Source organism: Sorex araneus, chromosome 2, assembly GCF_027595985.1.
Source record: "Sorex araneus isolate mSorAra2 chromosome 2, mSorAra2.pri, whole genome shotgun sequence".
In the NCBI taxonomy this organism is placed as follows: domain Eukaryota; kingdom Metazoa; phylum Chordata; class Mammalia; order Eulipotyphla; family Soricidae; genus Sorex; species Sorex araneus.
This window is the reverse complement of record NC_073303.1, coordinates 134,470,465-134,493,309: the sequence shown is the minus strand read 5'-3', so window position 1 is coordinate 134,493,309 and position 22,845 is coordinate 134,470,465. Positions and strand designations below refer to the sequence as shown.

At 52.1% G+C, this 22,845-nt stretch overlaps 1 protein-coding gene across 19 annotated transcripts in view; it reads left to right on the top strand.

Moving 5' to 3' along the window:
• Positions 1–22,845, top strand: part of KALRN (kalirin RhoGEF kinase) — an 809,955-nt gene that overhangs the window by 619,777 nt on the left and 167,333 nt on the right. For all 19 annotated transcript variants that reach the window (XM_055128078.1, XM_055128085.1, XM_055128081.1 and 16 more), the window contains one exon: positions 15,572–15,818. In XM_055128078.1, the coding sequence (XP_054984053.1) occupies positions 15,572–15,818 (247 nt within the window). The remainder of the gene's footprint in view (positions 1–15,571; positions 15,819–22,845) is intronic.

Genomic DNA, 22,845 nt, shown 5'->3' with positions numbered 1-22,845 from the left:
TCACCTCTCCGAGCCTCAGCTTCCTCCTCAGCAGTGTCCAGTGGTAATGCCAGCCTGACAGTGTCAGACTGGATGTCGCCTTTCAGAGCATAAGGATCCCCCAGCTCAGTGAAGGAGCTTTTCACCTGCCAAGAGCCAGACAAACAGGAATCACTAATTTTTTTCTGCTTTGAAATAAAAATTTAACAACATGAGCATTTCTCTCGTGTGATCTGAAAGACAAAGAAGGCATTTGAGCCCAGGGACTTAGCCTTAATGAGCTTCTTAACATGAATTTCAGATTGAGGCTCTGGTGGGCGGCTCAGGTTCCCCTTCCTGCTGCATAGTGCACCTGAACTGCACAGGCTTGTCGCCTCTTCTTGGGCTGCCCACCCCAGACCCCTCACTCCCTGCTCAAGCACACGCATCCAAGGTCTTTCTCCAAGGATGATTTTGCCACATTCCTGAGTGTGTGTGTGTAGTTCAACTCACTCTTGCTCCACCGTGTACTGTGTTATCTGTCTTCATTTGGCGAATGCATGAAAAATCTCACCCCAACTTGAGGGTTCTGCTGTTTCTCTGAGAAGCTGCATGTAAATCCATGCACACTGAAAACTGAATAATGGGACTGGAGCGGTAGTACAGTGGTTAGCACACTTGCCTTGCACACGCCCAACCCAGTTTCAATCCCCAGAACCCTATATGGTCTCTCAAGCTTCTCCAGGAGTGATCCTTCAGTACAGGGCCAGGAGTAACACCTGAGCAAAATTGGGTGTGTGCTCCCCCTAACCCACAAAATATGTGAATCAGACCCAAAATCTTTGGGAATATGTACTTGTTAAAACGTGTAGTTCTTTACACCAGGCAGAGCTCAGGTCTGATTACTGACTGTTTGCTCAGGCATAACCCTTGGCCATGCTCAGTGACCATATAGAATGCCAGTGACCAAATCGGGTTAGGCCTCAAACAAGGCAAGTGCCTTGCCTCCTATACCATCTCTCTAGCCTCTAAGCCTTTAAAAACTTTCTGATTTGCCAGTTTCCATCAATAATCGCCTTTAAGGTTACTTGGTAAATTATCAAAGCAATAGTACAGTAGGTAGGGAACTTGCCTTGCATGCAGCCGACCTGGGTTCAATCCCTGGCACCCAGTGGTCCCCTGAGCCTGCCAGGAGTGATCCCTGAGCACAATAGGAATTCATATTATCCTCATTTTATATGTAAGGGGAAATGAGCTACAGAAGCTAATTAACCTGCTTAGGGTAGAGATGGTACCGAGAGAGAGAGAGAGAGAGAGAGAGAGAGAGAGAACAGTCTGATTCAAAACCAAATGATCCACAAGAGATGGACAACTGAATTCTGATTTTTGTGAACATCATCTATGGTCTTGGGCTGCTTTCCCCTGGGTCAGCTTTTCAGTGATGGGCAGTTAACGCAGTGATCAGCTGAATGAATGCTTGGGAGTAGCTCAGAACTTCCCTTCTCGGGGCCGGAATAATAGCACAGAGGGTAGGGCGTTTGCCTCGCATGCGGCCGACCCGGACTCTATCCCCAGCAACCCATATAGTCCCCCAGCACTGCCAGGAATGATTCCTGAGTGTAGAGCCAGGAGTAACCCCTGAGCATTGGTGGGTGTGACCCAAAAAGGCGAGAGAAAAAAAAAAAAGAAAGAAAAAGAAAAGAAAGAACTTCCAGTCTCTCAACTTACCTGTTGTGATTTACGTTTCTCTAAGCCAGCCCTTCTCCAGATTTCCTTGTGATTTTCAAGCCACTTCAGGGGTTTCCTTCTCTTTTAAAACTCTTCTCTAAAGGATGGCATTTGCTGCGCCAAAGAGCCTCCAGCCCCATTATAGTCAAAGCAATGTGACCGCCTCCAGCCAGCTCAGCAGAGCAGGAGTTCTCTCAACGCTAAAGAGCAGCTGTAGAGACCCAGTGCCCACTCTCCCTGCTGCCAGCCCACATCTCCTGCAGTGTGACCCTAGCCACGAGGAGTCTGCAGCCTGCCTAGGGGAGGAGCAGCAGGCAGAATTCTCATGAGTTTGCACTTCCAATCTCTTTTGCTGGAGAGCTCAGACCAGCATGTGATAAATTCCTGTTTAACAAACAAATTGCCATTAACTTAAGTCAAATCTGAACCCTCTGGCTTTCCCCCTGGTGTTATCGATGCCCATGGGTATGTCTGGCTCTTCCTTCGAAGGGAGATTCATCGGTTAGGCACCAACAGTGGCACCTGAGTTCTGTCCTGACTCCTCCCTTGTTCACACGTGCCTCTCACTGGGCATTTTGAAGCATCCATCTCAGGAGCACTCGCTGCTCTGACGACACATGAGAATGATTCACAGTCTCTAGTGATAGGTGCCCCAATAGATCAGGGTCTTAGCTAGGAAGCTTAGTTTGATAAAGATAAAGAGAAAAATTCATTTTGATTTGGCATGTCACACAAAGAGAAACAAAAAGTTAAGGAATAAAGCTGAGAAGACAAATGCTAACTGTTATTGCTGATGCTGAATGTTCACTGAAGCAAGCTGTAGAGACTTTCAAAGCCTAGAAAGGCTTTCCATGTCCTTCATGTCCAGACATTTTCAGTGATGGTTGTCAAGGCAAAGAAATCTGGGCTATAATTTTCACTTTGTCTTTGCGAGAATTTCCCCATATACCTTGTTTCCCCCGGTGCTACTCAGAGGAACGTGGAGCTCCCAATGCAAGGCCTGTGCCTGGCTGCCCGAGCATCTCCCAGCCTCCGTTTCCCTTCACAGCCTTGTGGAGATCTGTTGTCATTATGAGTCTCGATTGGTTGGATCGAGTCCGACATTTTTTCCCTCCTCTCTCTCTGAAAGCTTTTAGAATGAATTCCCCTTTTATTGCCACTATATTCTGATGACAACTGTACTTTTTAAATTGATTACAGTGGACAGTTGGAACAGTAAATCAATTTATGTCTCCTGCCCTTTACAATTTATTCCTTTTCATTCTATATAAAAGCCATTACATGGGTCATTTCTCTAATTTTCTTACATTTCCCGTATGTTCTCTCTTCTCTATGTACTTGACTTCCCGGAAAACTTCCTTGACTTTGTCTTCCCACACATGTTCAAAAGGCTCATTTCAACCATATTTTTAATTCCTGGGTGCTTTCTCAATTCATAATGCATTTCCTTTCTTTACCAGTGGAGATATTTTCACGGACATAAACTCTTAGTTCTCTGAGGAGATCCAGTGCTATTGAAGTTCTATATCCTGCCTTTTTGTTGCTCTGAGGTCCTGGTCCTTGTTTATTTTAGTCTTTGTTGGCGATAGTTTTTTCTGGAAGTCTAGTGTCTCCAGCTGGATCATATTCATATTGATGAGTGAGTTGCCTCCAAAGCATACTAGATGTTCTGTGTGAAAGAAGGAGCTTGCTGAGGGGAAGTTTCCTTTCACGGGGTGGTGCAGAGGCCAGACAAGGCGTAGGAGGTTGTTGGGAAAGACCTCAGAGGAGCATTTGAGAGTCTGACCATCAATATTTCTTTGCCCGTGAAAGAGCCTCAAAACTGCCTGAAGTGTTTCTCTCTGGCTGCCAGTATTCTGGAATAATCATCTCTTTATTGATTTCATTTTACCCGGCTCCCCTGGCTGATTCACCCCACTTTATCCCCACCTGTCCTGTTCACGTGCCACCTGGCACTCCCACACCAGGAGCCTCTCTGAGGCCACCCAGGCCTCATCTTCTCCAGCTGATCCATCAGTGCCCTTCTTGCAGCTGCTGCCTTTACCTACCCTCACTTTCCTTTCTCTTCATTCCTGCAAGTATATTCCTCTTGACCCTCCCTCATCCCCGTGTCCTTCCTGTCAAGGTTCAGAATTAGTGATTAAAGGACAGGTAAACTTTTTTGAAAAGAGGGTGGGCGCTCAGAGTACTCTATGGAACCCAGAAATAGCAGCAGGAGAAGCAGGTGACCAAGAGAGAGAAGTGTCCAGTGCCAGACAGTTACACACCACACAGGAACTCGGAGCTCACTGTTCCCAGGCTCACAGTTGGTGTTCCTGCTCCTGCCCCGTGCACTTAGCAGCAGTGACCAAGACACAGAGCATGTCTACTCCATCCATGTGGCTGTGCGTGTGACAGCCAGCATGTTAACTGACTAGCCGCACGTTGATCCCAGGTGCTTGGGAGCACTGGGGCTGGAGGGAGAGGACAGCAGGACACTTGATTACACCCAGCTGACCCAGGTTTGATCCCTAGCACCACACATGGTCCCTGGGGCCCCTCCAGAAGTGATCCCTGAGAACAGAACCAGGAGTAAGTCCTGTGTACCACCAAGTGTGCAAGCAGCCCCAGAAACCCAGTAGCTAGGGGCTGTGTTGAGTACTAAGTACAGAAACTACTTTGCTGCTAGAATATTAAACCTAGATGAACCCTGAAGTCCAGTTTCCTCTTAAAAATGAGATCAGTTTCTCTGTTGAGTTGCCTTTGGATCTTTGCTGCTGCCTTGCTGTATCTCTTTAGGTCCCATGTAGGAGAGCGGTCATTCTGTACCTGTCCCTTTCCTTCTAAATAACTTCACTCAGCATGATACCCTCTAGCTCCATCCATGTCACTGCTAATTGCGTGGTTTTGTTCTTTCTCAGGGCTGCGTAGCATTCCACTGTGTAGATATACCGCAGCTTCCTGACCCAGTTATCCATAGTTGGGCATTTGGGGTGTTTCCATAACGTGGCTGTGGTACCAAGAACAGTGATGCACATACATGTACATTTATCCTTTTGAATTTATGTTTTTGTGTTTGGGGCATAGATGCCAAGAAATTATATTTCTGGATCATCTGGGAATTCTAGACCTATTTTTTTGACAAACATTCATGTTGCTTTCCATAGAGGTTGGCATACCCACCAGTAGTGGATCACGGTTCCTGTCTCACCAATACTAGCTGTTTCCAGGCTTTCCACAGGTGTCGCTCTCTGATAATAGTGTGGTGTTGGAATTAAGTCCATGAGAAGATAGCATTAATAGTATTGTAAACCAAAAATCAAGAATGAAGAGAGGGAGATATGAAGAGAGGATGTGGCTTTCCCTTATGCCACATGTGGTAAAGCCTGTCCCAGAACCAAAGCTTCCTGGTTCCCATTCTACCACTTCCCACTGTTCATTACCATGCCACTCACTGCCCTCAGTGACCACAGACTTGCCCTGAGCTTCACTGTGGTCCAGCCCCAGGGAAAACTGCTACACCACAGGTTCCCATCACTGCAGTCACAGCAGCCTGGGATCCAGGGAACAAACATACAGCAGAGCCTCAGCTGTGGAGGCTTCTCTGCACAGCAGCTCCCAGCTGCACGAGTGCCCGCGGAATGGCCCCAGGTATGTGCTGACATTGCTTCATGTACTTCACTTTTATTTAACTTTAATTCGGGATAAAAACAGTGCCAGGGGCCAGAGCGATAGTACAAAGGGGAGGGCATTTGCCTTGCACCTTACACACAGCCAAACCTGGGTTCAATCCCTGGCATCCCATGTGGTCCCCTGACTACAGCCAGGAATAACTTCTGAGTGCAGAGCCAGGAGTAACCCCTGAGCATTGCCAGGTGTGATGCAAAACCAAAATGAAACGACAGAGTGCCAGCCTAGCAGCCACTCAGACCTTAAAACTTCCCAATCTCACCTAATGGCCCTAGAACAGAAGAGAACCATTCATTCATCCACTACCCCTTTTTTTATTTTTCCAAGGACTGTGCCATCTTGGGATGTTTGCCTTTCTTTTTCTCGTTGCAATGTTGATTTGGCACACAAGTTACTATTGTTGTTCTTGTTGCTGTCTTTTAAAAATAATGCTTAGGTGAAAAAATTGGCCAATGCTGAATATTAGAAGGTAGAGGGGAAGTGCCCAGTTTCCTACCCAACTAAACCACATCGATCAATTTCCTCCAGTTAGATTTTGAAGACTACAGGTATTAAGTAGCTGATGATGTTCTCCACCTGGTTATATGTCGGAGTCCTGACCAGTCGCTCCTGGCACTCTGGAGTATGATCCCCCGAAGTCGCCAGATTTACTCCCTATGGGAGAGGGAGTGGAAAGGGGAGAAGCCTCTGTCCTGGCCCTCCGTGCACCTCGGGCTCCCGCCACCACCAAGAAAGAACCACTCAGAGGGGGGAAAGGTGCTGGTCAATCAGCAATCTGTTTATTAGCTCTCATACAGGGGTTCTTTTATATATATTTGGGGGGGGGCATTCTCACATATAGCACATTCATCTCGTCAGGCTAGGTACAGATGTCAGTTCATGATTTACATATCCTGCTTTTAGGGCCGGGTTATCAGTATGGGTAGGTGGTCACAGTCACTTCTCACATCCTGAACCAGAGTGCTACGTGTGGGGAGTGCTGGAGTGAGCCCCTGGGCCTTCATAATCAGGCATGGCTCTTGCTTCCAGGGGCAGGAGATTTGGTCAAAGCCAGGCTAGCCACTGAGACCCCCACAGTTATATATGTGATTTTACATAACCTTTTTTTCTTTTTTATGAAATGAGCAATTTTCAAGTTATTTCTCTTAAAGCTTTTAAAATATCTAATGGCTGCATAATTCACCATTCCTTGGCAAAGGTCTCATAACTGTTGGATTTCTCTTTCTGTTAGATGTTTTGGGCACCAGGGTATTATCATGGTGAAGTTTCTCTCCTGTGAAAGATGCTCCCATGAATGCCTCTATGCCTCAAGCCAATAAGTCCAGCTGCATGTCACCTGTACACTGCTGCTGGGGGTGGCAGAAAACCACACAATAGCCTGCTTTGAGGCCTCGTGTGGGAAGGGGCCGCTGCGTATTGGAGTGGAACCACCTCTGACAGTGGCTCCAGACAGTGCAGCAGCTGCATGGGTGTGGGGGAGAGGACAGTTCTGAGTTGGCCTTGGCAGCCGGCCCAGTGCCTCCAACTCATGCCAGAGAGTCTCCCACCCACTTCCCATTTTTCTGCCAGCCCCAGATTCCTGGGCTGCGGCTCACTTGTTCACTCATGGCCCCTGGCTCAGGGCACTCTGCGCCTCCTGCCGCTTGGGGCCTGGAGAAGGAGAAGGTAGCAGTGGGGATCGAGGGAAGAAGAGGAGAGAATGCGCCTGGGAATCCCATGGACCCTGGGTCTGTACTTCCCGTCTGCCGGGCAGAGATTCAGGCCCAGTGCTCAGAGCCGTGGAGTCAGAAACTGCTGGTCCTGGGCTCCACAGGGTCAGTTATCAGGGGCCCGACACAGAGTGCTCTTTCTGCAGAAGGGTTTGAAGAGAGATGCAGAAAGGAAAGCCGGGAGTGAAGGCTTATGCTGCACCCCGGTCCAGTGTTCTACCACACCCTTGTTGTCGTCTTTTTTCCTGTTTTCTTGTTTTGGGGGTCAAGTCACTCCTGGGAGTGCTCAGAGGACCATATGGAGATCAAACTGGGGTCATCCATATACAAGGCCAACACCTCCCCCCCCCGTAGTCTCTCTGACACCAGCACCCCATGTTTCAAATAAGAAAAGCATGTGCTAACATGGGGGACTTTCTTAATAGTGGTCATCTGGTCCACCTGGGTTGGGACAAGACCCTGTTATGATCATAAAAGGAGAAAATTCTTACTCATTTCCATAACATTATACATGTGTAGGTATAATTGGAGTGGTTCTCCCACCCAGACATGTGCCACAAGACTGATTTTTTTTTTTACCACAAAACACAAGACTCATTTTCCCCCACTCTCTCTCTCTGCTTCTAATTTTCTACCAAATTTTCTTTAATAATTCATTACTACCCGTAGAATTTTAAAAACATTCAGAGACCTACTCTCCTTTGGACACTGTGCTAGGTACTGTAAAATGATCATTTCTCTTAATCTTCGGAGCAGACTATGAAGCAGGTAGTGTTATTCTTCCCACTCTCTGGATCAGGAGAATGAGACTGAGGGGTCAGGTGACTTGCCCCATCACAGGCCAACGGAGGCTCCAGAGACCCCACTGCTTAGACAGCAGGCAGCGGCAGCGGGAGAAAATACAAGCAGCCTAATTAGCATCTGCAGGTTTAGCAGCCTGCCAAAGGGAGTACAGGGTTTAACACACTTGTCTTGCATGAGTCCAACCTGAGTTTGATCCAGCATTTCCTGTGGTCCCCTGAGCACTGCCAGGAGATTGCTGTTGTGCTCCACTGAAACAAGGATTTAGCAGTGGGCCTGTGGGGTGGCTCCGGGTCGAGCACGTGCCTCACATATGTTCAGTTAAAGAAGTTCAATTTCCCCCACCACAGAAAAATCGCTTAGGACTGTGGACGTAGCTCAAGTAGTAGCACCCATGCCCAGTCTCTGCCAGGCCCTGGGTTCCATCCCAGCACTGTATGTCCTGCCCCTGGCAGTGGCTCCTGGCACCCTTCTCCATTCTCCAGCACTCCTGGGTGTGAGTCCTATTCAGTAAAAACACTTTGCAGGTCCAGAGAGAAAGAGAGAGAGAGAGAGAGAATCAGGGCTTTTGCTACAGGAGTGCAAAGGAGACCTGGGGAGGTGGGGGTGGGGGTGCACACCCAGCTGTGCTCAGGGGTTACTCCTGGCTCTGTGCTCAGGAGTCACTCTTAAGGGACTTGGGTTGGCCATATGCAAGGTAAACCTTAACCTCCTTACAATGGCTCTGCCCTGGAAAAGGAGAGTTTTGTATTAAGTCCCTGGAAAAGCCCCTCTCTTTGGTGCCTTCTTTTCCTCTGAGGGGCCTGCTTTTGTTTTCAGAAATAGTTAAAGGAAGAAAGGACTGGATCACAGGTTTGTATTCCGGGCACTGCTAGGAGGTGCTCCCAGGGGCCACTCATGGTGGTCTTGGCCAAACGGTCAGTGACTTGGAGCAAGGGCCCCGTGGTGCTGGGGACTGCCCAGGCAACAACTGGCAGTGCTGGGAGCATCCGTGCACCAGACGATGCCCCGGAAACACATGATACCAAGAGTGGACCCTGGCCCAGCCCAGACTAGGCCTGTGGCCTCACCCCTGCTCTCCAGGCCCAGTGTGGTTGCCCGAGGACCAGCCTGCTCTGTAGTAGGTGGACACCGACACTGCTGACTGCCCGAGCCTCCACACTGTAGGGGACTGTGCAGGGGGAGGAGGGGAGGCTGGGCTCAGACTTTGGCAGCAGGGGGAGGGCCGGCCAGAGAGGCATGCAGAGAGCAGGCTGGCCAGTCAGCTATCATCACACTCCAGGTTTAGAGCCACCATGCTGCCGGGAGTGGGCAGTGGAGATGCAGTGGAGAGGGCAGAGTAGGGGCTGGCCAGGAGGAGGCCAGGAAGACTCGGAAGAAGCGGGCATGCCAGGAATATCTCGGCCCGGGCATTTGGTTGAGTGGCAGAGTGCCTGCTGGCATGCCTGAGACCACAGGCAGTGGCCCTCATCACCGAGCAGCACCCCTAGTGCCACAGGTATGTGCATGACGCCCGTGCACTCGATCAGGTGTGACAACCCCAGACCCACAGCAACACCATGTCTGAGAAACAAGCCAGAAATGGGTAATCAAGCTTCACAAGCAGGGCCAGGGCGGGAGCGGTGGGGAGGTTCATGTGGCTGAAAGACAAACGCGTAAGGAGGCAGGGAGGCCACGGGCAGCCTTTGGGCAGCACAGTCTCTGTTGCTGCAGAGCTGTAGCCCTGAGGGATTAGGGGAAGGAAGGCTTGGAGAGAGCAGGAAGTAATAGGAAGCACAGAGGGACTCCCCCTGCCAGGGAAGTGTTGCAAGTGAAGCCAGACGGGAAGGACAGTCTGTGGGCCGGAAATCAGAATCCACCCAGTCAAAAAACATAGAACATAATACCTCTACTGCAAACCACAACACCCAAAAGGAGAGAGAGAGCAAAAGGAATTATCCTGCCACAGAGGCGGGGTGGGGGTGGAGAGGACGGGGTGGGGGTGGTGGGAGGGATACTGGGATCATCGGTGATGGAGAATGGGCACTGGTGGAGGGATGGACACTCGACCATTGTATGACTGAAACGCAAGCACGAAAGTTTGTAAGTCTGTAACTGTACCTCACGGTGATTCACTAATAAAAAATTTTTTTAAAAACATAAACTGGGTAGCTCAAGATTTGCAGAACAGACTGGAGATAGTACAGCAGGTAGCTGTACCTAGCTTGCCTGGTACAGGCCAACCTAGGTTCGATCCTGTATTCCTCCGACAAGTGATGCCTAAGCAGACAACCAGGAATAAGCCCTGTGTGTGGCCCGGGACCAAAATTAAGCAAAAACAGATTTGCTGAGCAGGGCGTTAAGCAGTCCTTCAAGGCTGCTGCCATGAGAGTGGGACCAGGCAGAGCCCTTGCCACAGCCTTCCCTACAGGGGCTGCTGGAAGGCGTTCCCGGGAGCAAAGACTGAGCCCAGGCAGGGAAGTGGGCTTTGTTGCAGCACCCCGTGCATGGTTCGAGGGGAGGAAGCAGAATAGAGCTTCAGCACGAGAACGGGGAAGAGGGAACACTGAACCCCAGCAATGTGGGAGGAGAGAACTGCGGCACTCCTGTGCTGGTCGGGAGAAAACCCCCAAACAGCCCTGGGGTTTTCACAGATTGAAAGTTTATGGTGCCCCCCCCCCCCCACACACACACACACAGAGTGAAGTACTTCTACACCATGCACATTATTTTCTTAGTAATAATACTATTGCCCATTTCCTAGACTACTGCTTTGTGGCACAAGCATAACTTTTATGCACATTGTGAACCAAAAGTGTTTAAGACTCTCTTTACTGCCATATACTTTTTTTCATTAAAATTTTTATTGAATTACCATGAGATACACAGTTACAAAGTTGTTCATGATTTGATTTCAGTCATACAATGTTTCAGCATCTGTCCCTTCAGTGTTCATTTCCCACCACCAGTGTTCCCAGTTTCCCTCCCCCACCCAGCCCCCAGCCTGCCTCTAGGGCCAGAACCTTCTTTCTCGATCTCTGGGCCAGTTGGCATTCCCACCAATGAATGAGAGTCCCTTTCGCCTAGCACTCATACCAGCACTGGTTGTTCTTGTTCTTTTTGATGTGTGCCAGTATCTGTGGTATGAGATGACATAAAACATACTCTTTATATTTCATGTTCTTTGAAAACACTTTTTATTATTTCAACTTTTTAAAAACTGTTTTTTGTTTTGGGGTCCCACCCAGTGGTGTGCTGGACTCCAGATTCTGCACTCAGGGGTCACTCCTGGTGGAGCCTAGGAGACCATATGTGGTGCTGGGGATCGAACCCAGGTTCGTGCATGCAAAGCAGCTGCCCTACCCACTGTACTACCACTCCAGCACTAAAAATCATCTTTATTGTGCCTGAGAGATAGTACAGTGGTTGAGGAGCTCCCCTTGCATGTGCCAACACTGGCTCTGTCCCTGGCACTGCTGGGAGTGACCCCTGAGCACTGATGCTGGTGGGCCCCGGGGGGCCCTGTGTGGAGGAAGGAGAGAGAGGACCTCTTTCTCCTGGTCCACCTCTGCCACCCCGATGGCCGGGAAGTCTAGGACTGATGAAGTCTGCAATGTGCCCCTGCATGGCTCGGGCTGAGCCCCTCCCGCCTAGCCATCAGGCCACTCCTGACATCCACTTGTTCTCTCTGCACGGGAGTTAATCCTCACCACCCGATTTCTTGGGGAATCGTGAACTCAGGGTGGGGTGAGGAATTGCTCTTTGTGAGAAAGTGAAAGCCAGTTCTAGACCTCACCCGGGCCTTCCAGGTCCTGGCCTTTCTCTTAGAAAAGAATTTCGGGAGAAGACGGTGAAGTAAAAGCAGATTTTAATTTGGAGGTTTTAAGGAAGGGGAAGGAGGGAGAGAGTAATGCACTCAAGAGAGAACAAGGGTTTCTCCAGAGACAGAGAGAGCCCCGGGACACGAGGGCATGAGCAACACCTGGGTTCGGGCAGCATCTGCGCCCTTCCTTTGTTAAGGTGGCTTTTATACGGTTTTCCCTGCCTGCCCCACCTGGGAGCTCTATCTAGATAAAAGTCCATTGCTAGGGAGGTTGCCAAGGGGGTAGAGTTGAGAGTGTTTGATGGTCTTCTTTGAAATCCCTTTCGTCACCTTTTGTTCCTGCTGGAACAAATCCCTCCTAGGGGGGTCCAGCCTTCTCTGGGTCTGTTGCTGGCACCATCGGGTGAAAGTCTTTTCAGGCCCTGGTTCCTGTGCTCACAAGGTGGGCCCTAATGGCCTTCAAGCTGGGTGCTTTTATTCCATCCCAGGAATCCCATTGCTGTGGGCCGGGCCCTTCCCTGTCTACTTGCCGACATCAGCGCTGGCTCTCACTGAAGTGAGCGGCTTCCTCACTTCTGTACGTGGCGGTGCAGAGGTGTGGCATACTGGCCAGCGCCTCTAAATTACTACCAGTATACTTTTTAAAAAACTGTATATTTTATTATTGAATCCCCAAAGCTGTTCATTATTGGGTTTCAGTCATACAGTGCTCCAACACCCATCCCTCCACTGTGTATATTTCTCGACATCAGTGTCACCCGTTCCCTCCCACCCCAAGGCAGGTACTTTCCTTCCTCCTCTCTCTCTCTCTCTCTTTATGCATTATGGTTTGCAGTACAGGTGCTAAGAGGTCATGGTGTTTGTTCGGGGCGTCCAGTATTTGTATTGAGGTCAAACCTGGAGCTGCTGTGAGATGTGCCTGACTGAGTATCGATGTGGAGACTTGCCTTTCACGTGCCCAGTGAGCAGTGACTCGTCTGCAGAATCATCTCAGGGATGAGACCTCGGCCCCTGCCCCCGCCTGCTGCCCGGGGTCCTCGGAGCTGCCCAGTGCAGGGCTATGTGGGCCTGTGTCCCAGGCACACAGGGTATCTGTGCTCTGGACGAGGAGGAGGTGTGAGCGTTGCAGGCCGTGCCCCTGACAGGGCCCACTCATTTCCCCACCCTCTTAGCGGGCTCTGGAATGCCTTTCCTGTGGGGCTTGGGGAGCCGGGGGAAATCTGGTCAGCAGTCCTTGGGGGCGCGGCAAGCTGGACTATCTGGCACTTGGCTCAGGCTGACAACAGAACCCGTCTCTGTCCATGTGGGTCTGCAGCGGGCCCACAGCGCCATCTCGTGGGGGCTCCAGGAACCAGACTGGCTGGCTGGGCCTGGCCCTGGCCTCTCCTACTGGCCCTTGTGTCTGTGACCTAACCCAGAGGCCTGGTGGCTGCTCACAGGGGCCTCAGCAGCCTCCTCCTACCTCCCAGGTAGGGTCGGCTCCGAGTGCACTTGGACCCCAGCAAGGAACCTGATTGCACATGCTGGGGGCACCAGGAACTAGCCCGGGAGACCCAGGAATCCAGCCGCATGACGCAAATTCTGTTTGAAGGAATTTTTGTGGTCTTCTAGGCAGTGTTCTTTTTTAAATTTTTTTAATTTTATTTTATAGAGCTGTTCACAATATTTGCTTACATTTAATATTTTAACACCAGTCCCACTAATGCACCTTCCACCACCATAGTTCCATCCCAAACCCCAAACCCTCCCCCAAAGCAGAACTGAAATAACTTATTTTGTATTGCTTGTTGTGAATAATCCACTAAAAATAAGACAAAAAATTTTTCTTAGAGGAAAGTGTTTGAAGATGGTTGTATTTCACCCAAGAATCTAGGCAGTGTTCGTGCAAGAAAAAAAGGGGGAAGGAGGCTGGAATGATAGCACAGAGGGTAAGGCATTTGTCTTGCACGCAGCAGCCAACCCGGGTTCGATTCCCAGCATCCCATATGGTCTCCTGAGCACAGCCAGGAGTAATTCCTGAGTGCAGAGCCAGGAGTAACCCCTGTGCATCGCCAGGTGTGACCCAAAAAGAAAAAAAAAAAAAAGGAAGAGTCCATTCGTGGACAGTGGGCTCAGGTTAGTGGGAAACCACCCGAAGCAGAGACCAAAAGGAGAAGAGAGAAAATGCCCGAGTGAAACTCCTGCTTTGGCCACATGGTTCTTCGGAGGAGCTGGGCAGAGGAATCTCTCCCCGCAGGCCCTCCGCTCTGCCTCAGGCCTGCCCCACCTTCTGAGATAACGCATGCTGGTTCCAGAGCATTCCTTTGTGGCCGAGGTTAGATTCAGGACCTCCCTCCCTCTCAGAGTCAGGGCCTGGGGTTGTTCCTGTTAGAAATACACGCCCTGCGGTCCTAGCCTGCTGTTGGGGGCTGGGGCCAGGGAGGGCCCCCGGTGCCCGGCTGGTCACAGAGATCACCTGCAGATAAGCTCCCGGGGAGGGGCTGGCTTTATGTTCCCTCCTGACCGTGGAGTGTCTGAGCTGAAATGATGCCAGCCGCGTGCTGTGAGGAGTGACTGGGGGCTGAGGATCAGGGGACGCTGGGGCACCCTCTACCCGCCTCTGCCGCAGCCCTCCGTGGTGTTTGAGGGAATGTTGTGACCCTCATAGAGCCAGGAAAATTGAGTGGGAAAATAATGAGGCAAGAAGCAAAGTGTTCTCTCTTTCCGCGTCTGCCTCTGCCCTGATGTCCCTTGCTGCTGCCCTCCTCAGCACCATGCTCGCCCGAGCATGGACTGGAGGCCGGGTCAGGCGCGTGCTCCACCTTGGGGGGTGTGGCAGAGTGCCTGTCGTCTTGACATCCATGCCAGGGTCATGCCCCTCTGCAGGGAAACCCTCCCTGCCCTGGAGGCTGAGTTCTTGTGCCAGTGGGGGAGGGGTCCCAGTTCCCTGCTCCTGTATTGGCTCCAGGTCCCTGGGGAAGGAGTGGGCGTGTTGCCCACCCCCTGCATTGTGTCAGACTGGCTACTGGCCCCACCGGCTAAGGCTTGGGGTGGGGGGGGTCCCTGGGGGGGTGAGGCGAGTGTTCTAGGGGAGAGGGCTCTCCTTCTGAACCCCACTTTGGGAGGATCTGGGAGGCAGAGCACTGCAGAGCCAGGCCCACACGTCCCCTTCTTTCCCGTCTCCCTGCCCCCAGAGCAGCTGCTGTTGGGGGGGATGGGGGGCTTTGTGCTTAGTCCAGGAGGCCATGCCCTTGCCTGGCACCAGGCAGACCTCACGGGACATGTACAGTCCAGCCTGGCAGGAGTGACCCCAGGGCACTGCTGCATGTTCCCCAAGCCTAGAGGAGTCAGTACTGAATGGAGTCTCCTGGGGAAGTGAGTCTCAGTGTCTAGCTGGCAGGAGCTCCCAAGACCCTGTCTCGCAGCTCCACCCATGCTGCCCAGGCCCAGGCTCTGGCCTTCGAGGCGGCCCCACCCCATTCCCCCTGCCCCCTCCACCATGCTCCGCTACACTGCGTGTCCCCTTCCAGACTGTGCTTCTGTGGGTCCCTATGCCTCTGTCTTCAGCTCAGGGCGCCTGAGACGGGGAAGGCCTCCTCCCCAGACGGCAGGAGCGAGGGACTGGACAAGGGACTGGGGAAGAGCTGGGACCAGTGAGGGGACTCACTGAGGGAGGCGTTCAAGGGCACCATGGGAGGGACACCCACAGAGGCAGTGGGAAGGAATGCGACCAAGTGGCAGCCGTTAAAGCTGCTTCCAGGCCGCGGCGGGCCGGCTGCTGGAACCCTCTTCCTGAGGCCTGTGCTCATCACTGTCTTCTCCCCATTTCTGCCCCCTTCTCACTCCAATTCCCATCTGCTCCTTCCCCCTGCCCCCAACCCCACCCCTCCCCTCCCTCCCTCCCATCTCTCCTCTCTCCCCACAGCTGTCCGGAGGATGCGAGCTGACCGTGGTGCTGCAGGACTTCAGCGCAGTGCACAGCAGCGAGCTGAGCGTCCAGGTGGGCCAGACCGTGGAGCTGCTGGAGCGGGCCAGTGAGCGGCCGGGCTGGTGCCTGGTCCGCACCACGGAGCGGAGCCCCCTGCAGGAAGGCCTGGTGCCCAGCAGCGCCCTGTGCGTCTCCCACTCTCGGAGCAGCGTGGAGATGGACTGCTTCTTCCCCTTGGTGAAAGGTAGGCCCAGCGGGCGGGCAGGGGCCATGCCCTCTCACAGGGACCACGCGGGCACCCAGCAGGCCTGGCGGGCTCTCTCTGAGTCCTGAGTTAGAGGATGGGTCTCTGTGTGAAGGTGTTCAGAGAGGGGAGAGGAAGAGAAAGAGGGAGAGAAGAGGGAGGGGGAGAGAGAGAGATGGAGAGAGAGGGAGGAAGACAGAGAGGGAGAGAGAGAAATGGGGAGTGGGAGGGAGAGAGAGGAAGGGAGAGGAGGGAGAGAGAGAGAGGGAGAAGGGAGAGGGAGAGAGAGGGAAAAGGAGGGAGAGCGAGAGAGGGAGAGGAGGGAGAGAGAGGGAGAAGGAGGGAGAGGGAGAGAGAAAAGGAGGGAGAGTGAGAGAGGGAGAGAGAGGGAGAGAGAGGGAGAGAAAGAGAGGGAGGGAAAGAGAGAGGGAGAGAGATCTCTCATAAGTGGGCTAAGAAAGCAGCATGTGAAGGAAAGACAGGTGGGCAGACAGGTGGGCAGCATCATCAGAACTGAGGCTTTTGTCTACCTCACTGTGCTCACGGGACTGGGGGGCTGTGAGGGGTCCTGGGACACTGGCGGAGGGAAGTGGGCATTGGAAGGGATGTTGGACTGATGTATGTCTGGAAAATGTAATTAACAGTAATCAAAAGAAAAGTGCAACAAATGGTGTGATGTCTTAATAAAATGGTTTTTTAAAGGGTGGGTTTGGAACTGGTGGCTCTTCCCAGGAGCTGGACGGCCTCGAACATGTCGTTTAGCCTTTCTAAGCCTGCTTCATCTGCACTCGTTATAGTATTTTTTTGTGTTTGTGTGTTTGGGTCACACACCGGGGGCTACTCCTAGCTGTATCTCAGGAGTGACCTGGTGGGTCTCGGGGGACCATAGACAGTGCCGGGGACAGGCCCAGGTGGATGGGATGCAAGCAGGAGCCTTAACACCGCGCTGCCCCTCAGCCCAGTCTGTCCAGATGGTCTCCGGCAGCGCCCCCCTGCCACACCCTGCAGAGGGCTGGGAGCCCCTCCTAATCCCCTCTCCCCCTTGCAAGCCCTCCTGCCCTCACCGACTGTCCGGCCTCCCCAGGGCCTGGGAGCACCCCTAGCAAGCTGCGACACAGCCAGGCTGGGCAGGACGCTCCTCGCTCATCCATGAGCCTGGGCATCTCTGCTCTGGATTCGGGGCCCCTTCCTGGGGCCTCTTTATCCCTCTCCCCACACAGGGAGCAGGAGCTGCTCAGAATACCGATTCTCTGGGCCCAGCAGTCCCCTGGGAACTCACTCTCCCTGCAGGTTCTCAGGCCCGCTGGGTCAGAGGCTGGGCTGGGGGCCCAGGCTGCGTCCCAGCCAAGGCTCCCGGGAGCTGTACAGTCAAGCAGGGCAGCTGCTGGCAGGATCTCGAATCCACTCGTTTCACTGTGGAAACCAGCCCTGAGAACCACCCAGAGTTGCCTCAGCTAGGACCAGGCTTTGCAACTGATCCTCAGCCGCCCCGTGTTAGATATTCAGGTCACAGGGCTGGGAAAGGGGGCCTGGCTCTGGAGGGGGCAGCTTCTCCAGAGGGCCACAGCCTCCCGTCAGTCCGCCTTCCTCCCATCCTCCACCAGGTGGCACCGCAGCTCGCACTAACAACACGCCCTGCCTGGATCTCACTTGCAGGACAATTTGAAGTAAAACTGAGTTCTGCACTCCCACAGGTGTGCGTAGGAGCATACCACACACACACACACACACACACACACACACACACACACACACATGCAAGAGTGCACAAATGCACACATACACGCATGTATGCACACGCATCTGCACACAAACACACGCACACATGTTTGTACATACATGTATCATGTACACACACCTGCGTACATGCACACATGCATGTATGCACACACGCATGTACGCACACACGCACACACATCTGCATGCACACACACCCTGCATATTCACACATATCTACACATGCATGCACAAATGCACGCACACATGCACATACATGGGCGTACAGACACCCCATGCCCTCTCTCCCCAGGTTTCACCTTTGAGGACCGGGGAGGTAGGGCATTTGCAGGTGGTGGACATGCTGCTCCTGAGAGGCTGAGCGGGTACCAGGAAGGGAAGCTGGAGTGGTTCTGCGGGACTCAGTCACTGTGGGAAGTGGGGCAGTAAGAGGGTGAAGGCGTGACTCAGACCAAACCCTAGGACCAGACCTGGGGCCATGCCGGCACCACGCGTGTTGCCGCCATCCTGTCTTGTGGCAGGGATTACTCAGGTCAGCAGCAGTCCTGCTCCACGACTGTCCATATTCCCAAAGCCCAGGGGGCTGCTCCGTGTCTGCATCCACGTGTGGACCCTTGCATCAGGGGGGACTAGGTTTTGACAGGAGGCTGAGATCTCCTCTTTTGTTTGAGGGCCACGCCTGGTGGTGCTCAGGGCTTGCCCCGGCTCTGCACTCGGGGATTGTTTCTAAGGGGCCCAGAGAGCCATTGGGATGCCAGGAGGGAACTGGGTCAGCCACATGCAGAGCACGTGCCCCCTGAGACTGAGACTTTCTGAGCCCAGCTCCTCGCCGGGACCGGGAAGAGGTGGGTGCCCTCCCCTGACGTAGTCCCCCATCCCCACTGGGGTCGCAAGGCAGGAACAAACCCAGGCATCAGCAGGGGCAGAGGGGCCAAGGGCAGATTTAGGACGGGACCTGAGAATCACTGAGGAAGGGCTGGGCAATTAAGGCAGGCGCGGGAACAGGCAGGGGGGCGGGCAGAGAGCTCCCAGCCTCCGCAGCCAGCATCGCCCCCACCCCGCCAGGGCCCTTAGTTCCCGTTCGCGGGGGGCCTTCACAGGACGGCCAGGGGGCTGCGGCTCACACACCCTGGGCCACCAGGGCTTAAGTCTCTGCTCTTGCTGACACATCCCTGCACGTGCTCAGGTGGGAGCCCCGCTCCGGTCCCGCTCCCATCCCCACTCCCGTCCCCCCTTCTGTCCCCCGCTGCCCAGAGTGTGGCTTCTTAACAGGAAGCCTCTAGTCGATGTCTTCTCCCATCCCAACTGGCAGCTGCTCTCTGCTTCTCTCAGTGCTACCTAGGACGTTTTGCACTTCTTTTTCCATGCCTGCCTTTCTGCTTTGGTTCTTAGAAGTCCCCTTACCAATGGAGCCTCCGGCCGGACCGTGAGGGACCCACAGGCCCCATAATAGATCTGTAGGATAAAGAGCCGCAGAGACTGGGAGGGCCACTCAGCCAAGCTCGGCAGCACTGGCCGCAAGAGGTATTGGGAAGCTTTGCCAGACTGACTCACCCAGCCACGCCTGGCACAACTAGAATCATCAGGTCTGGTGGGGCTTGAAGGACCCACCCGAGATGATGATTTGTCTCGGTTTAGTTTGGTTCTGGAGCCAGGGCTTACTCCTGACTCTGCTCAGGGTCACTCCTAGTGGTGCTCAGAGGGCCACATGTCGTGCCAGTGAGTGGATGATTGGACAAGGGCCAGCTGCTTGCCGGGCTGACACCTGACCTGCCAGCTCTCCAGCCCCGCAAGTTGGCTCCAGAGTTGAATCTGAGGTGCCCCTCGCTCGAGAACCACTGCACTAGCTCAGCTTCCTCGCCTTCAGGGGAGCTCCAGGCACAGGAAAGGCAGAGCAACTTCCCTGAGTGGCAGGGAGGGCCGGGACAGAGATAGAGGAGCAGCAGAGTGCCCACCCTCTCGCCCCCAGCTGCCTTTGGGTCTCCTGAGGCGCCTCCCAGGCTGTCTCCTTCCCGAGACTCCCTGGACATGGCTTCTGGCTGCTGCTCCATCAGCCGCGGGACTGCAAGTGCCCATCTTACTTTCTCAGCAGCTCATGGTGGAGGGCAGCCCTGCCTCAGGGATGGAGCCTGTGGAGAGGTGATTTGCACCTCAGGCTGCATCTTAAAACCACTTGGGGGGCCCAAGTGATAGTACAGCAGGGAGACCATTTGCCTTGCATGCAGCCAACTGAGTTCACTCCCCAGCATCCCATTTGTCCCTCGAGCACCCAGGAGTAATTTCTGAGTGCAGAGCTAGGAGTAACCCCTGTGCATCACCAGGTGTGACCCCAAAAGCCAAACAAACAAAAACAAAAAGCAAACAACAACATAGAACCACTTGAAAACTATTTAAAGTAGTGATGTTTACATGCTACCCCAGATCGATCAGCTTAGAGCTACTGAGGGCACAGATAAGGGGAGTCCCAAACAGTACTCACATCCCCAGTGAGCAGGTGCGGTGGTTCAATATTTGGACCCTGTAATGTGGTGCTGCTCAGGCCAGTGGTACAGGTAATCAGAGCCAAGCATGAGCACGCATGCAGGCCTGACCTCAGAGCCGTCTCCCTGCACCATGCAAATATATCTTAAGTTTCTTGGTAATTCTGGTATTTGTTGAGGGTTGGGGGTCACTCCACATCTCTAGAGCATCAGGCTTAAGAAATATGTGAAGATGCATTCTAGATGCAGAGTACATAAAGAGCTACAACTCAACAACAACTGTAAAATGATGAAAAAGCAGCAAAGGACATTACTGCCTTTGTCTCCAATGAAAATATTTAAATGACCAATAAGCATATGAAAAGATCCTTAATGTGGCTTTCTGATCATTAGGGAAATGCGAATCAAAGTGAGTGTTCACTTCCTACCCATTTGGATTGCTATTATTTAAGCACATGTGCACACACAGAAAACATAAATAATTAGGTGTTGCTTTATAAAAGGTTTTGCTCATAGTCGAGTGGGTAAGGCTCTTGCTTTGCACATGGCTAACCCTGCCTGGCTCGAACCCAGCATCCATTATAGTCCCCTAGGCACCAACATGAATAATTCCTGAGTGCAGAGCCAGGAGTGACCCCTAAGCATTACTGGATGTAGACTCCCACCTCAAAAAAAAAAAAAAAGGTGTTGCTAAGGATGTGTAAAGGAGCATACAAGAATAGGAGAATTTTTAGATATAATTTTTAGATATATTAGCAGCACTCATAATAGTCTAAAGATGGAAGCAACCCCAGTGTCCATAAACAGATGCATGCATAAATCAATGGTGTAACATCCCAAACCCTAGAATATCTGTCAGTCTTTCCATTAAAATGGAGGGGAAATCTGACACCGGCTGCAGCCTGAAGGACATTCGCTTAAGTGCAGAAGGACAAATGTAGTACAGGTCCATGCACAGGAAGTACCTGGCCTAGCCAGATTCCTAGTGACAGGAAGAGAAAAGTAGTTGGTCATGAGCGTTGGGGGAGGCAAGAATGCAGAGTTAATGTTTGATGGGGAGAGAGTCTGTTTTGCAAGATGGAAGTGTTGTATAAATGGCTGGCGGTGATGGTTGCACAACTGTGTGACTGTGCTTCATGTCAGTGAACTGTGCACTGGAATATGTTTAAATGGTTCAAGAAAAAGCATCTGTCCTGGATGCTTCTGCCCTGGCTCCCAAACCCGCTAAGGTTCTTCTCAGCACCAGCTGCATCACTATTTGGGGTATCGTTCCCCTTTCTCTTTTCCAGTGTACTTGCCTTCTGGCCCCCACTGAGTGGAGAAGTCACAAGAACAATACCTGTTTAGTTAGCATACCTAGCCCCAGACCAGCTGAGCTCTGGGAGAAGATGCCCTTGAGGAAAGGGACAGTGAGTGGCCCATGGTGGTCCTGGCCTGTTCCTAGGGAGCCTCTTTCCTAGGGCCTCCTGAGGATTTGTGCTGTTGTGCCCCGTCTGGTCTGTAGAAGGTGTGAAATACAGAATTGTGAAAAAAGTGGGCAGACTGGAAGCACATTCCATCAGCCTGAAGGTGATGAGAAGTCTCTGTGGCAGACAAAGTCTGTCATCAACTCATTAAAACTATCGGATATTTAGGTTTTAGATTAATGCTTTCTTCCCTTTATTTTTGCATTACCCAGTCCAGTGATGCTCAGAGGTTACTCCTGGCTCTGCACTCGGATATTACTCCTGGCAGTGCTCAGGGAACCATCTGGCATGCTGGAGATAGAACATGGAGCAGCCACATATGAGGCAGATATCCTGTCCATTGTCCTATTGCTCCGACCCCTAGGTTAATGCTTTCAACAGTGTTTTCTTTAGAGACCTGGACATTGAGTCTTCGATCAGGTAACTTGCCCAAGGTCTTGTAACTTACAAGAGGTGACGCCAACTCTGTCCATTCCCAGCCTTACTCAAGTCACTGTGCTCTGTGGCCCTCCAGGCTGCAGGCATTAGAGGTAGGGCCCATCCTTCCATTGGACTCGACCCCCCACCCCCATTTACTTAATCCGTCTAGCCGGATAAATGTCTACATGGCATGAAACCCATTTCAGACAGCCCTTCACAAGCGTCCTGCTTCCTGCGCCCCACAGTCCTGGTGACCAGCAGTGCCCACCAGGGAGCTGATGCTGTCCGCAGGTGAAGCAGCTCTGAGCAGCTCTCTGCATGGTACCCTAAGGTGTAGCCAACTGTGATAGGTGTCAGCCAAGGAGCTGGTGCTTTCCTTACGGCAAGCTCTGTGGCATGGGACTTCCCTAACTGCTCTACTGCTGGGACCAAAGTGTGTCCACTGGCCCACACTGACATCAAGTCTGCAGGCTCCTGCTTCAGCTCTGAAGAGTTCATCATGAATCTGTCCTTATCGGGGTGATTCTGCACTGGGCACGGCTGCTCTCAGATCCTTGATCTACCTCATAACACCCAACACAAGACTTGATGATAAGAAGCTGAAAAATTAACTGGAGAATGAATTCTTTCCTTCCAGACATTTCCTTCCAAGTTTGAAGCAACACATTATGGACTTCAGGTTGCTGATATCTAATAATGTCCTGTTCATTTGGGGAATTCTTGTCATTCATCACCTGAAATTTTGATGAATTTCAGAACTCTCATCCTCACAGGGGGAAAAATACATTGTGATTAATGGGAATGGTTTATATACTAGCTCACAAAATTTTATTTAAAACTAGCAGCTAAAATATATTCTGTTTGTAGTGAAAATATTGATAGGATTGTGTTAAATATTACACTTCTAGACTTCTGGCAAAATAG